Here is a 12,251-nt window from a genome sequence, read left to right on the forward strand (position 1 = left end):
CTCAAATAATGCAAGGCCTGTAGTTTGTCATCTGTGTCTTGGGGGAGTGTACAGAAAAATCCCAAATCAGCATCAGTCAGCTTTGAGGCCTGCTTGTCCTGTTTTCTCCACTGCAGTGTGGTCCATGTCAGCACTTTGCCACATTCCGAGGGTCTTTGGTGCTCTGTGTTCGGCGGGGGTTTTGACCTACCGATGAAACTGTCTCCCGACAGGAGTGCGTCTTTGAGGACCTGGAGGCCAAGCGCGGTGTGTTCCAGGCTTTGGAGACCTGCGCCGAGGGCAGCGTGGTTTTCAGCAGCTCGACGTCCTGCCTCCAGCCCAGCGACGTCTTCTCTCGCGTCCAGCGCAAGTCGCGGTGCATCGTGTCTCACCCCGTGAGTGTCGAGCAGCCCCCTGCCACTCTGCATGCACAGCCACCGCAATAACGGTTCCTCCCTCCCCTCCGTGTGGGAGCAAGTCCAGCTGAGGGCAACAGACTTCGGCTCCCGTGCTCCTCAGAATGCAAGCAGTTCCCCGGGAGAAGCCAGGTTTGCTGTACATTCTGTCCCAGTGGGATAAGGTTTATTTGATCTTTGTTCAGCTTCCAGAATATTGTGAGGCTGTCTTTCAGTCAAATGCCTGGGTTGAACAGAGGGGTTGTGTGTGGTGCAATACTGGATTGTGCTATCAGGTGCTCGTGCTGACAAACAGCACTTTTCCACAGTGTAAGCAATGCAGGAGATAGGTGCTGATCTAGTAAATGAAACGATAACTTATTAATAGTATGTAGAAAATGAGTGCATGAACTCTGGAAGTCCCTACACTTAGATGAGTAGAGCTAAGAGGTTGTACAGAGGGAAACATTTAGACGGTTTGCTGATTACATGATCCATGATTTTACTTTCTTCCATATTTCATCATCCTCATTCTCGCCCCAGTTATGTCCACAGACTATCCATTCAAACCCCTGCTCCTGTCTGCAAGAGACTTAGGCCCGGCAAGATTCACCTGCTTGCACTAAGGGGCTGCGTCACGTCATTCTACTGCATCAGTCATTGAGAGCAGCTCATATTCTGTGTTTTCGTTTTTTCAGTTGTAAAACCGGGGAAACACATGTTAAACTCCTCCAGAGGGGAGTTTGTGAAATTACTGACTTTGGTTATTGCCTGTTCAATACAATTCAGCCCCCGATCACAATCTCCTTTAAAAGGAAAAGCTCTAGTGGTCTAGCCAGCACCCTCCCCCCCCACCAACACAAGTATTGCATTGCAAGCCATGGGGAAGCTCTGGTTCACCCCGAGGTGCCAGGGGGGCAGTGTACTGAACTGGCTCGCTGTACACCTGGCCTTGGGCCTGCTGGAGTGAGGAGGCAGTGGTGCCCTTTCCCTGGCAGAATTACTGTACAATAGACGGGTATCTGGAGGGCAGCCAGCCATCATGAAACGGGCATTCAATGCCTCTCTTCAGCAGCCGAGCGTCCTGAAACTGACACCGCTGCTTGCAGCACAGATTAGCAATTCGTTCATCATCGGCCGGTTCCTAGATGACATTTTCTCATCCCTTGTAGCAGAGCGAGAGGTTCGGTTCCACTCGAGTAGACAGTCGTGCTGTCTCGGGCCACCGTTGTTCCAGTGGCGGAGAATGGCTTTGATGCTGTGAAGAAAAATATAAGGCAAATGTTGAGAGTAAAATCTGTCCAGAGAATGCAATCTCTTTCTGATCCCTTGTTTTACGTCCGTGTAGACGTTGACAAAGTAGCTCTGTGTCTGTTTCTTCGGCCGCTCTCACGCACACCGAAGGCAGCACTCCGCATTTCATCCAGAGGCCCTAAAGGAATGCGCCCATTACACCAGTCACAAACATGTCTCCCCATCTCCTCGTCAGGAGAACTCCTCTCCTGTCTGCAGGCCGGGTCTCGTGTTTCCAGCCGAAGAGGTGACACACCGCTCACACCAGGCCTCCGGCAGTCCTGACTCTGAAACCCCTCACGCAGGGCGCTGGCTGGTTAAAGTGTCGCAAAAAATACTCCCAAGTAGCATTTTCCCTTAAAAAATTAACTTGCCGTTTGGGAGGCTCTGGAATGTTAGCTCTTCGGTTGCTCATTAGCCACCTGGGGCTCAGCTGGGGGACGCACTGTAGCTGCGGTCCGGGGGGGTCCGCACTCCCGCAATAGCAGGAAAGGGGGAGTCTCGCCTGTCTCCGTGGAGGTGCAGGGGTGATAGTGGCGATCTGAGATCGTTATCCGTGGCCAATTCCAGGCAGGAGAAGAGAACGGAGGGATAATAACTGGCGATTGAGATCTGTTATTAAAAACGCACCGTTCAGCTGTGTCACTCTTAATCACTTACACTGATGATTCGCTCGCTGCTTGTGCTGGCTTGAACTTCAGCTGTGTGTCATTCAGCTTTGTTGTTGTTTGCTGCTGCTGTTCTGTGTTTTGGGTTGGCGTTCCCTTGACGCGTTTGTATCGGCGCACACCTGCAGGTAAGCATCTCATTGCCCTTGTGGTGGCAAATGAACGGCACTGACCGCGAGGACGGAGCCCCTCCGGGGCCCTGGAGCCCGGGGCCTCCGTCTCAGTCTGGCCGCGGCCCGTCATGCGTGCGTCTTTGTCCCAGGTCAACCCGCCCTACTACGTGCGCCTGGTGGAGCTGGTCCCTCACCCCGAGACCGACCCCTCGGTGATGGAGACCACCTTCGCCCTGATGAGGGAGGTGGGCCAGGCGCCCGCGCGGCTGAGGAGGGAGATCGACGGCTTCGCGCTCAACCGCATCCAGTACGCCATCATCGCGGAGGCCTGGCGGCTGCTCGAGGTGCGCGGCGTGCGGTCACGCCCCCGTCGCCGCGCCGCCCGGCCCGCGCGCGGCTCTCGGCGGCCCGAGGGGCAGGAGCAGGGGAGCGGCCCGGGATAAGCATGCCGTACCGCGCTGCTTCGCGCCAGGCTTGTCCTGCAGACCCGAGCCGTGGACCGCCCGGAAACGCCTCGCTACATTGTGAAATCTGTGGCTGAGCCGGTTTTATATTACACCGGGAACAGGAGCGGGCTGTTCCAGGCAAAGAAACAAACGTTATCACAGGAGTTATTTTAGGAGGAGTCTTTGCATTGCCTGTTAGAGCACTGTTTTGAATGCCCTTACTGGTATACAGCAGACACATCGTACCAGTCCTTCCGCTCACCGGTTCCTCTCATGAGTCTACCCTGTTTTTCCCTGTCTGGGACTGGGACAGTCTGAATTAATTCCCAAGAAGCCCTGCTGTATCTCTGAGGGAGGCGCCAGAGGTCTCAGAGGGAGTTTTACAGTGTGAGCCCGTGCTTCACCCACTCTGGGGCAATCATCATACGGTGTTACAACATGACACTCTTGCTTTAGTTAGAAATGTTGTGTCGGTTTAGAGATCCTGGAAGAATTAGCATTACTCATCTCATGTGTGGTGTGTTGTAAGAAATTTTTATTTACAGTAGGTATTCCAGGATTTCCTTACAAAGAGTATATTATGGAAACAGGTATTTAGCTGCAGACAGTGGTCTCTAATATGTGCATTATCTGCCCTAGTTTGTTTATTTTACAAATCAGAACAGTCCTTTATTATTTATTTGAGGTGAATTTGTACCCACAGTGAACCTGTTGGTTTTAAATCAGCAGTTGTTCTTTACATGGTACAAGCAGGTTTGCAAATTCAGTGAAAGGGAAAATGTGATAAAAGCCAGGTCAGCTTTTGAGGCTCAGAGCTGGGTTGGTTTTCTGCGCTTTTGATCTGCCTGTTGTGCAGCTGAATGCCTATTGTCGGCTCAGTGCTCTTTGTAATCATGAGTACAACTTGCCCTGATAGGAGACCGTCCTGATTTTCTGTTCACGTATGAATGTGATTTCTACATTTTGTACACGTTTTAGACTTTCTAAAGAATGGAAGGCAAAGTTGTCTCTGTGGTGGTGCAGGAATGATAGTGAAGGTCTGAGATAATTATCCGTTTGCAGTTTCAGACAGGAGAAGGGAAAAGGGGGATTAAGACTGGAAACTGAGATCTTTTATAAAAAGCCCACAGTTCAGTCGGAGTATCTTAATAACGTGAAGACAGAGCCACTCTAGTCTATGGAGCAATAATGATTCAGTCACGTCACAGCACTAAGAGGTCTGCAGATATTGGTCTACTGTCCAGGATGTTCGCTGTCCTGATGTAAGCAGACTGTTTCCTGGATGTTTTCTTTCTCTTAAGCAACATGTTGTGTGAGGTGGTCGTCTTCATCCCCCAGGCATATCGATCTCCAATCTTGACGTCTCCAGGACCTTACTTTTGGACGTCTCATCCGAAGAATGTCACAGCAGAGTGGCACCACCTACTGGTCCACTAATACCACTCACAGCAGCACCCTGGTTTTCCCTGAAGGTCTCCCTTCCTCAGAACTAAACAGGCCCAGCTGGTATTGTAAAGCAGTCTTTTAATTATTCCTAAAGTTGCAAAGGGTGTCTTGAAAGTAGACGTCGTGAACAAAACCAGTTCAGAGCTGCGATCAGTGGACATATCTGTGACCATCCTGTTCCTTACCGAACAGGACAGTTGGTTCACCTGCTGAACATTGCTAACTATAGGGGAAACCGGAGAAGAACATTTCAGCCACCAGTGAGCCTGTATTTACTGGGTCAGTCTGCACACTGTGCTCTGATCGAAAGTCTGTTGGTCGCATGACAGTTGCCCAGATGTCTGTGTGGTGTGTCCTGATGACGGAGTGTGAGTGCAGCTCTCAGTAAGGAGCAAGGTACTTGAGTGGGAGGATTTTCACTCCTGTAACTCTGCAGACTCAATTGATCCGAATACAGAGCTCTGATTTAATCTTGTTAAAGGTGGTTATACCTCACTGGTTGAACCCTCTGTTTTGCCTTCTGACATCATCCAAGCGAACTTAGTATTATTGTCTTTGAGACAACAGAAGTCAAGTCCTTAACTTTCGTTTACTTAGTGATTCTTGTTTCATTTTAGTTTTTCATATCGGTATAATCCGCGGCAGGGTTGTGATGTTGATTTAGAAAAATCTTTTTTCCGTTCTCTAACCTGCATTCCTGTGATTATTCAGGTATGTCAGTGCAAGAAGCATGAAAAGTTTTATGGGACTCCTTTATAGGTGTGATTTGATTTGGCCCACACGTCCTGCAGTATCCTCCCAGTTTTCTTCCTGAAGCGAGATTGCGGTGCTCTTCCTTCTGGGGGATGGTGGGACACTGAAAGAAGTATCCATAACACGTAAAAATTCTCTCTCTGTTCTGCACTTGTTGTTTTATAATAAGCAATGAAAAACTAGTGAATCAAATTAAAAAGGGAAATGTATTTTCCCCACCCCACCCCAACCCTACCACTGTTCTAACATCTCTCCATGATTTCAACATGTTTATTTGTCACATTTCACAGAAAAGGGGATGATTCATCACAGGGTTTCTGATGGCGGGCTCAGTTTACTTTTGCAGCATAAAAATGTACTTCTGTGATAAAAAACTTTCATTTTAAATAATTTGGCATTTTACGGCTCAGTTGAATATAAACGACAAGTGCAGCTCATTCAGTGTAGCTGGAAAGGAACGAAACAGAATTTGACAGGCAGTACTGGTACTGTAACAGCAGTTCAGTGGTCTTAACAGCCCTGTCTGTTTGATCTTTCTTATGAACTAGATAGGTTTTGTGAAAAGGAGATCTGTGTATTGTCGTTCAACAAAGAAGGTTAATAAGCTGTTGCTGTTCTTGTTCTGTTGAATTGGACAGAAAGACACATTTGAAATGTGTCCAGATTGTTTTTCAAATAAAAGGGAATGCCCAACAAATGAATATAACGTACTGTACTTCCTAGAATCTAGAATTACATCAAGAAACCAGTAGTGCTGGTGTAGTGGCCATCTCTGTTCATCTCTCAAAGTGACATTGTGCAAGAGGAGGCGTGTCTGATGAATTTCCATTTCCAAAGGAAAAAAGTTAACACAATATTTACAAACAACGTATTATTACACAAAAATGTTATTGCACATTGACATAGAACATAGAATAGGCTCACTGTCTGTTCCTCAGGCTGGGACAGGAGATCACACACTGTATTATTACTATTGAGAGACAGGCTCACTGCCTGGTCCTCAGGCTGGGACAGGAGTTCACACACTGTATTATTATTATTGTGAGACAGGCTCACTGTCTGTTCCTCAGGCTGGGACAGGAGATCACACACTGTATTATTATTATTGAGAGACAGGCTCACTGTCTGTTCCTCAGGCTGGGACAGGAGATCACACACTGTATTATTATTATTGAGAGACAGGCTCACTGTTCCTCAGGCTGGGACAGGAGGTCACACACTGTATTATTATTATTGAGAGACAGGCTCACTGTCTGTTCCTCAGGCTGGGACAGGAGATCACACACTGTATTATTATTATTGAGAGACGGGCTCACTGTCTGTTCCTCAGGCTGGGACAGGAGATCACACACTGTATTATTATTATTGAGAGACAGGCTCACTGCCTGTTCCTCAGGCCGGGACAGGAGATCACACACTGTATTATTATTATAGAGAGACAGGCTCACTGCCTGTTCCTCAGGCTGGGACAGGAGATCACACACTGTATTATTACTATTGAGAGACAGGCTCACTGCCTGGTCCTCAGGCTGGGACAGGTGATCACATACTGTATTATTATTGTGAGACAGGCTCACTGTCTGTTCCTCAGGCTGGGACAGGAGATCACACACTGGATTATTAGCTTGTTCCCTACTCTGACAACTCTGTGTGAAGAAGAGCCTCCTGTTCCGAGCTTTTAATACACTTCCAGGTTGTCCTCACTTGTGTCCAGGTGGTTCCCTGTTGATTCTGCAGACGTTCACTGGCCTGACTTTTGTCAGTGTTTCTGAGGATTTCGAATTCTTGGATCAGGTTGTTTTTAAAGAAAAAAAGTTCAGGAATGTGCGAGACATTCCTTTAAGCCACACTGAAATGTAGCTGGCTGCTCTTCTCTGGACTAATTCCTGAGCAGTGGTATCTATTTTGTAACACTGTGACCACAATTGTACACAGTATGTAAAATACAAATATAGCGATATTAAGTTAAAATTGACCCATGCACTAATAATGCACTTATAATAAGGGATCGTATACATTATAACCCGGTATATAAACAAATATAAGTGTATCCTACATTTTTATTTGTATTTTCATTGTTTCCAGTGTTGTCTAGACGCTGTAAATAATGTTAAGGAAGCGAGACAAAAGGTTTCACAAAATTTAAGAATATATGCGTTAAAGGGTATAGTGATAAAGGATAAAGTAATTTTCACCCTGTTCTAAGAACAGTGACAGTAGATTTCATTGTGCAAACTACAATACCATTTTGTTGCGTTAGACATTCAGTCGCTGAAAGGATCATTGCTTCCTTCTGCACAAAAAAATACCTAAAACCATTTCCTCCTAGGCTCAATAGTCACTCAGACTGCTGCCTATCGAATGAAACTTTTTAAAGTTAAGGTAAGAATTGTCCTTAGTTTTTTCCTTTTAACTATTTGTATGAAGCTGTTGCAGGCAAGAGCTGAAGACGTTGCCGTTCTGTGACGGTGTCCACACCTCCCCCAGGACAGTGCCAGGAGGTCATGCAGGTCACCACTGAGCCACCAATCTCTAAATGTTTGGTAGAGGCTTATTATTATGGACTAAGCAGGTGATTTGTTGAATTACATAATTAAGAGATCAGGGTCCAAAAACAGAGTGTCCTTCAACATTCTGTTATTTAATCAGGTTGCTTATTTACATCATCAATATCTCAGGTAATCATCTGTGTATCAGGTGCTCACCAACATTAGAATGGAGGTGCCCTGTAAAAGGAGCTGGACTGGGGCTCCCCAGAATCCGGCTTGCAGTCTTCTGCCCTACTTCTAAAGTCCCCTGATTTAGTACGTAAGTATACAATACTTTGCGGACAATAAAGATATACTTCATGTTTTATAGCAAGTGCTTTAATCCAATACTGCACTGAAGCGCATTGGAATCTGCAGCCCTTGTTGCGTCGCTGTAGGCGTCTCCCAGCAGGGTCTCTCCAGCTGTGGTGTGCAGCCCCAGCTGTATTGCTTGTACTTTAGACTCCCCTCCACATCACACCCTTCTTCTCAAGGAGGGTCAAGCCATGCTGAAACCACGTGTTTCGGCTCAGACAGGAGCTCCTTGGAATGAGTAGTGTTTTATCACAAGTGTTTATCAGGATGCGGATAGCAAGGAAACTGGACTTGGGTCCGGGGGCGAAAGTCAGGGAGAGAACGGTGAAGAGGGACCTGGCAGAGGGGAGTGAGAGTGCGGGATGAGAAACGATTCATCAGCAGGCAGGTGTGCAGGCTACAGGAGTGCGCTGCCCACCGGGGAGAGATCAGGGGGAGACAGACTGCGACACAGAGGAAGGGGGGGGCTTCCTGCAGCTGGCCAGGGGGTTGGAAGAGGAGGAAAGCTAGGGGGCGCCCTTCTGTAGGGTGCAGTGTGAGAGGAGGTCAGGAGCCTTGTATTAAACCTTATGTCTGAATCCATCAGACTGTTTTAAAATGGGAGCTTGCGCAGAGTGGGGCAGAGTCTGAAGGAGAGGACAGAGAGAAGGGTGTGGAATTAAGACAGAGAGCAAAGTCATGTAGAGATGACATTTTCTTAATAACAAAACTTTACGATACTGTATATATCAAAAGTCTTTTCCAAAGCATTGCCTTGTTTGGGTCCTGGTAGTATGAGCTGTTGTTCAGTTTACTGTAGATGACCGTGATACTGTATATCCATTGTGAAAAAATACACCTGATCACACAGGAGGTACAGTCACCGGTGCATTTCTCCACAGCAGCACATTATATTAACCAGAGCAGCAGTTTAACTCTTGTTGGCGTTTCCTCTCTTACAACTCTGGGTAGGATCAGTAAAGTAAGGGAAGCAGTTCATAGAAAACCAGAAGAATTCAGAGGGTGTAGTGTACCTATCCACTCTGTAGCAAAGCCCATTAATTAAGCCAAGTGCGGCAAAGATGACTCATCTCCAGTACAGGGAGTCAAAGTCAAACTCAGGACTAAAGCCTGAAGAACAGAGATGAAACAAAACTCTGTTTTGTTAGCAAGGAACAGTTACAACTGTACTGGGCTTTAGCAGTTTTGTACACTAATACAAACGTTCACACCACAGAAATGCAAAAAAAACTTTTAAGGATTGAAAAAGAAACCATGGAGTGTACTGTCTTTAAAGCCCACAGGGAAAACTAACCATTAAAGTATTTATTATCAGAAAATGTACATTTTAGTTGCCTTATTTGATTAATCAGATAATTGGTGAAGGGCTGAGAGCCGCAGTTTCACAGGGGGCTAATTAGCTAGGTATAGCTTGGTATAAAGGGACTTACACAGGTACAGCAGTTGAGGGTTTGTACAGTACAGGTGCAGAAGGTGTTAAAATAAAGTCTTTGTGCAACAATATCTTGGCTTTTCATTGTGATTTCCTCATTGTGCTCAGGCCTTGGTTAAAAAGAAATAATTGCAACAACTTAAATGGAAAAGCATTTTTTGTGATTACCCAACACACACAAGCCAGTATCAGAGCTAGCGTATGAGGAAGGAGGAAGGAGGAAGGAACAAGTTCCAGTCAGTTTGCAAACATTTAATTCCAGAACATCTCACTTGTGTGTGGCTGTGCATTTCTGATTGCAGCATTTTAATCTGAATATTTAACATTTCTGTGCAGTATTGGAAATATTCATTACTTGTGTTGACTTAGAAATAATGAAATAATGTGGTGTTTCATGCTTTGCAGTGTAATTTAAAAAGAACACAAAGATTTGAAAGTTACACTAAAAACATCTGTTATTCCGGTTTTTGTAGGAGGAGTCTGAAGGAGTGCACTCTGCTTTTTTGGTTTCTCATGATGTGTTTCCTTGTGCAAATTTCCATTTTGTTGTGAAGGTTTCCAGCAAAGTTCTTAAGCCTCTCTAGTACAAACTGTCCCTGACAAGTACGACATCAGTGGGCGTCTTTAATTCATGGACTAATGTGCAAGAAGAAGATCCCTCCCTACCACACCTCCATCTCATTTCCTGCTTTCTGTCCTATTATTATCGGTTAACATGGAAACAGACTGGCTAATAATAAACATGCACATGCTCATGAAATGTGTTGCAAAGCATTGAAAGGAAAACAGAAATGGAAACTATGGATAGAAAAATGCCAAAGCCAAAGTGAGAATACAGGAGGGTGGTGCAGGGAGGTTTGTCTGTCTCTCTGGGATTTTAACAGGTCAGAGAAAGCACTGCTGCTTCCCAGCTCTATCGTTCTGAGTTGGAGTTTGGACGGGGGAGTTTGCATGTTCTTCTGTGTTCTGGAAAAAGTGAACTGCAATGAAAGGTAGACTCCAGTCCGGGATGAATTCCCACCTGTCCTGGGCTTTACCCTTGCCGGTACTTGTAAAATAGCTTCTGTGCGGAAATATTTCATCATCCTATTACCAATAGTTATGAAACAGCGGAGTTCTACATTAAACAATATACCGTCCCTATTTCCTTGAGATGCTAGTTGTTGCTAGTTGACCCTGCCTCGTTCCTTTGGTCTCTACTTCACTGCTCTGGTTTAAACGGAGGCTGACCTGCCGATCTAACAGACCCGGGAGGCAGAGCTTCTAGTCCTGTTTAGCCTGGCACTCGTGCTGCAGCAGACTAGCCTCGTCTCTCCGCGTTTCCCGATGTGTCTTGCTCCACACCCTGGGTGATTGTAGGCCTGTTGTTTTGAAACTGCTAGAGGAAATTCTGTAGAGAAATTATTTTTTTTTTATATGTTTTAGTTGCACAAGAGCACTTAAGTAAACATCTGGCCTACATGCTGTACGACACCCTGGACCTCCTCTGGACTTACTGCCAGGTGGTTTAGTTACAGTAGGATTTAAAAACAAGCCCGGGATGTATAGTATTAATTGATTTGACTCCAGCTTGGTTTTAAAGTTTGGTTACAGGCTGGTTGGGAGAGCCCGTTTCAGGTTGTCAGGTGGCGGGGTGCCTTCCCTCCATACAGCCAAACTGAGAGGAAACACAAGCTTTTGTGAGGCTCCAGAGTGCTTTTTGGTCTGTCCTGCAGTTAAAAGCAGTAGCGGGTAAACCTGTACGGACTGGGAGAATAGTGTCTCATCCACCAAGGAAGATCAAATGTGGGCATTTACCGCAGACATTCATGAGCGTTTAAAAATAAGTAATTATCTGTACTTTTCACAAAGGTGAAGATTGCGCAGCACATGAACTGTTGAACTGTTCCCTGTGCTCTAGGAGTCTCTTCAATAGAGCGATAGCGAACCAAAGGAGAGAGCTCTTTGTGCAATGCCACTGATAAGGAAATGTTTCTTAGAGATTTCCGATTAATGGGCAGATTTATCCAGCCTTCATGTTTGCAATTTATTGTTTTGCGAGTGGTTTGCATGTGACCTTAGGGAGGCTTTGCTGAGAAAACAAAAAAAAACATGTTTTCTTTCCAAGGGCAAAAGCTCTGACTGAACGTGAGAGAAGCATTTGATACTTTCTTATGTGTCAAGAATTTGTCGATAGTGTACGTTCCAGCGGTGATATGTGAGTTAGTGACTTTTTGAGAGGTTCTGCCTACCCTGGAACATCAAATAGATTAACACTGGTATGGCTTCATGTCTGACGCCAGTCTATGAACTCTAGAAAAGCACCTATATCGGTGCCAGACTCTGGACATCATTCAGCACTTAAAATCCTTCTCCTCTGACGCCTAGAATCATGACCTCACCTCCTCTCACATTTCCAGGCCGCAGCAAGGCTGAGCCATGTCAGCCCTGCAGTGGGAGACCCCCAGCAAACACCTTGGAGCTGCACACTACTGCCTGAAATGGTGTTGGTGGACCAGCAGGTGGCGCTCCTTCCCGCTGACTGGGGACACTGTGCTGTAGGTGGGGATACTTCCTTCAGACAGACACTGAACCCGCTGGTCCCGCTGAGAGGTGTAGGGGTATGAACCTGGTGGTGTAGCCAGATTCTGCTCAGTGTTTACTCAGTCTGGCCTTCCTAACGTTTCCAGTTGCACTGTAGTATAGAGTCCACCAGCGTCTGGATGTCTGCAGGAGTAATGCAGCACCATTATTCCACGGGCAAGCCGTCAGGGGCGTCATTCCATAATGCCCCATACGTGCTTGACTGGGATCAGATCCGGAGACTGAGGAGGCCGTGACAGGGAAAACACCAGCGTCCTGCTCACCCAGCCACTGGGAGGACAGCAATGCTCTGTGAAAGGG

At 46.4% G+C, this 12,251-nt stretch overlaps 1 protein-coding gene across 2 annotated transcripts in view; it reads left to right on the forward strand.

The window, feature by feature from the left end:
• cryl1 (crystallin, lambda 1) overlaps positions 1-12,251 on the forward strand; it is a 40,880-nt gene that overhangs the window by 15,620 nt on the left and 13,009 nt on the right. For both annotated transcript variants that reach the window (XM_088645278.1, XM_088645271.1), the window contains exons 4-5: positions 213-374; positions 2,598-2,792. In XM_088645278.1, coding sequence (XP_088501404.1) covers positions 213-374; positions 2,598-2,792 — 357 coding nt within the window. The remainder of the gene's footprint in view (positions 1-212; positions 375-2,597; positions 2,793-12,251) is intronic.

This window comes from Lepisosteus platostomus, chromosome 2, assembly GCF_059453375.1.
Source record: "Lepisosteus platostomus isolate fLepPlt1 chromosome 2, fLepPlt1.hap1, whole genome shotgun sequence".
Taxonomy (NCBI): Eukaryota; Metazoa; Chordata; class Actinopteri; order Semionotiformes; family Lepisosteidae; genus Lepisosteus; species Lepisosteus platostomus.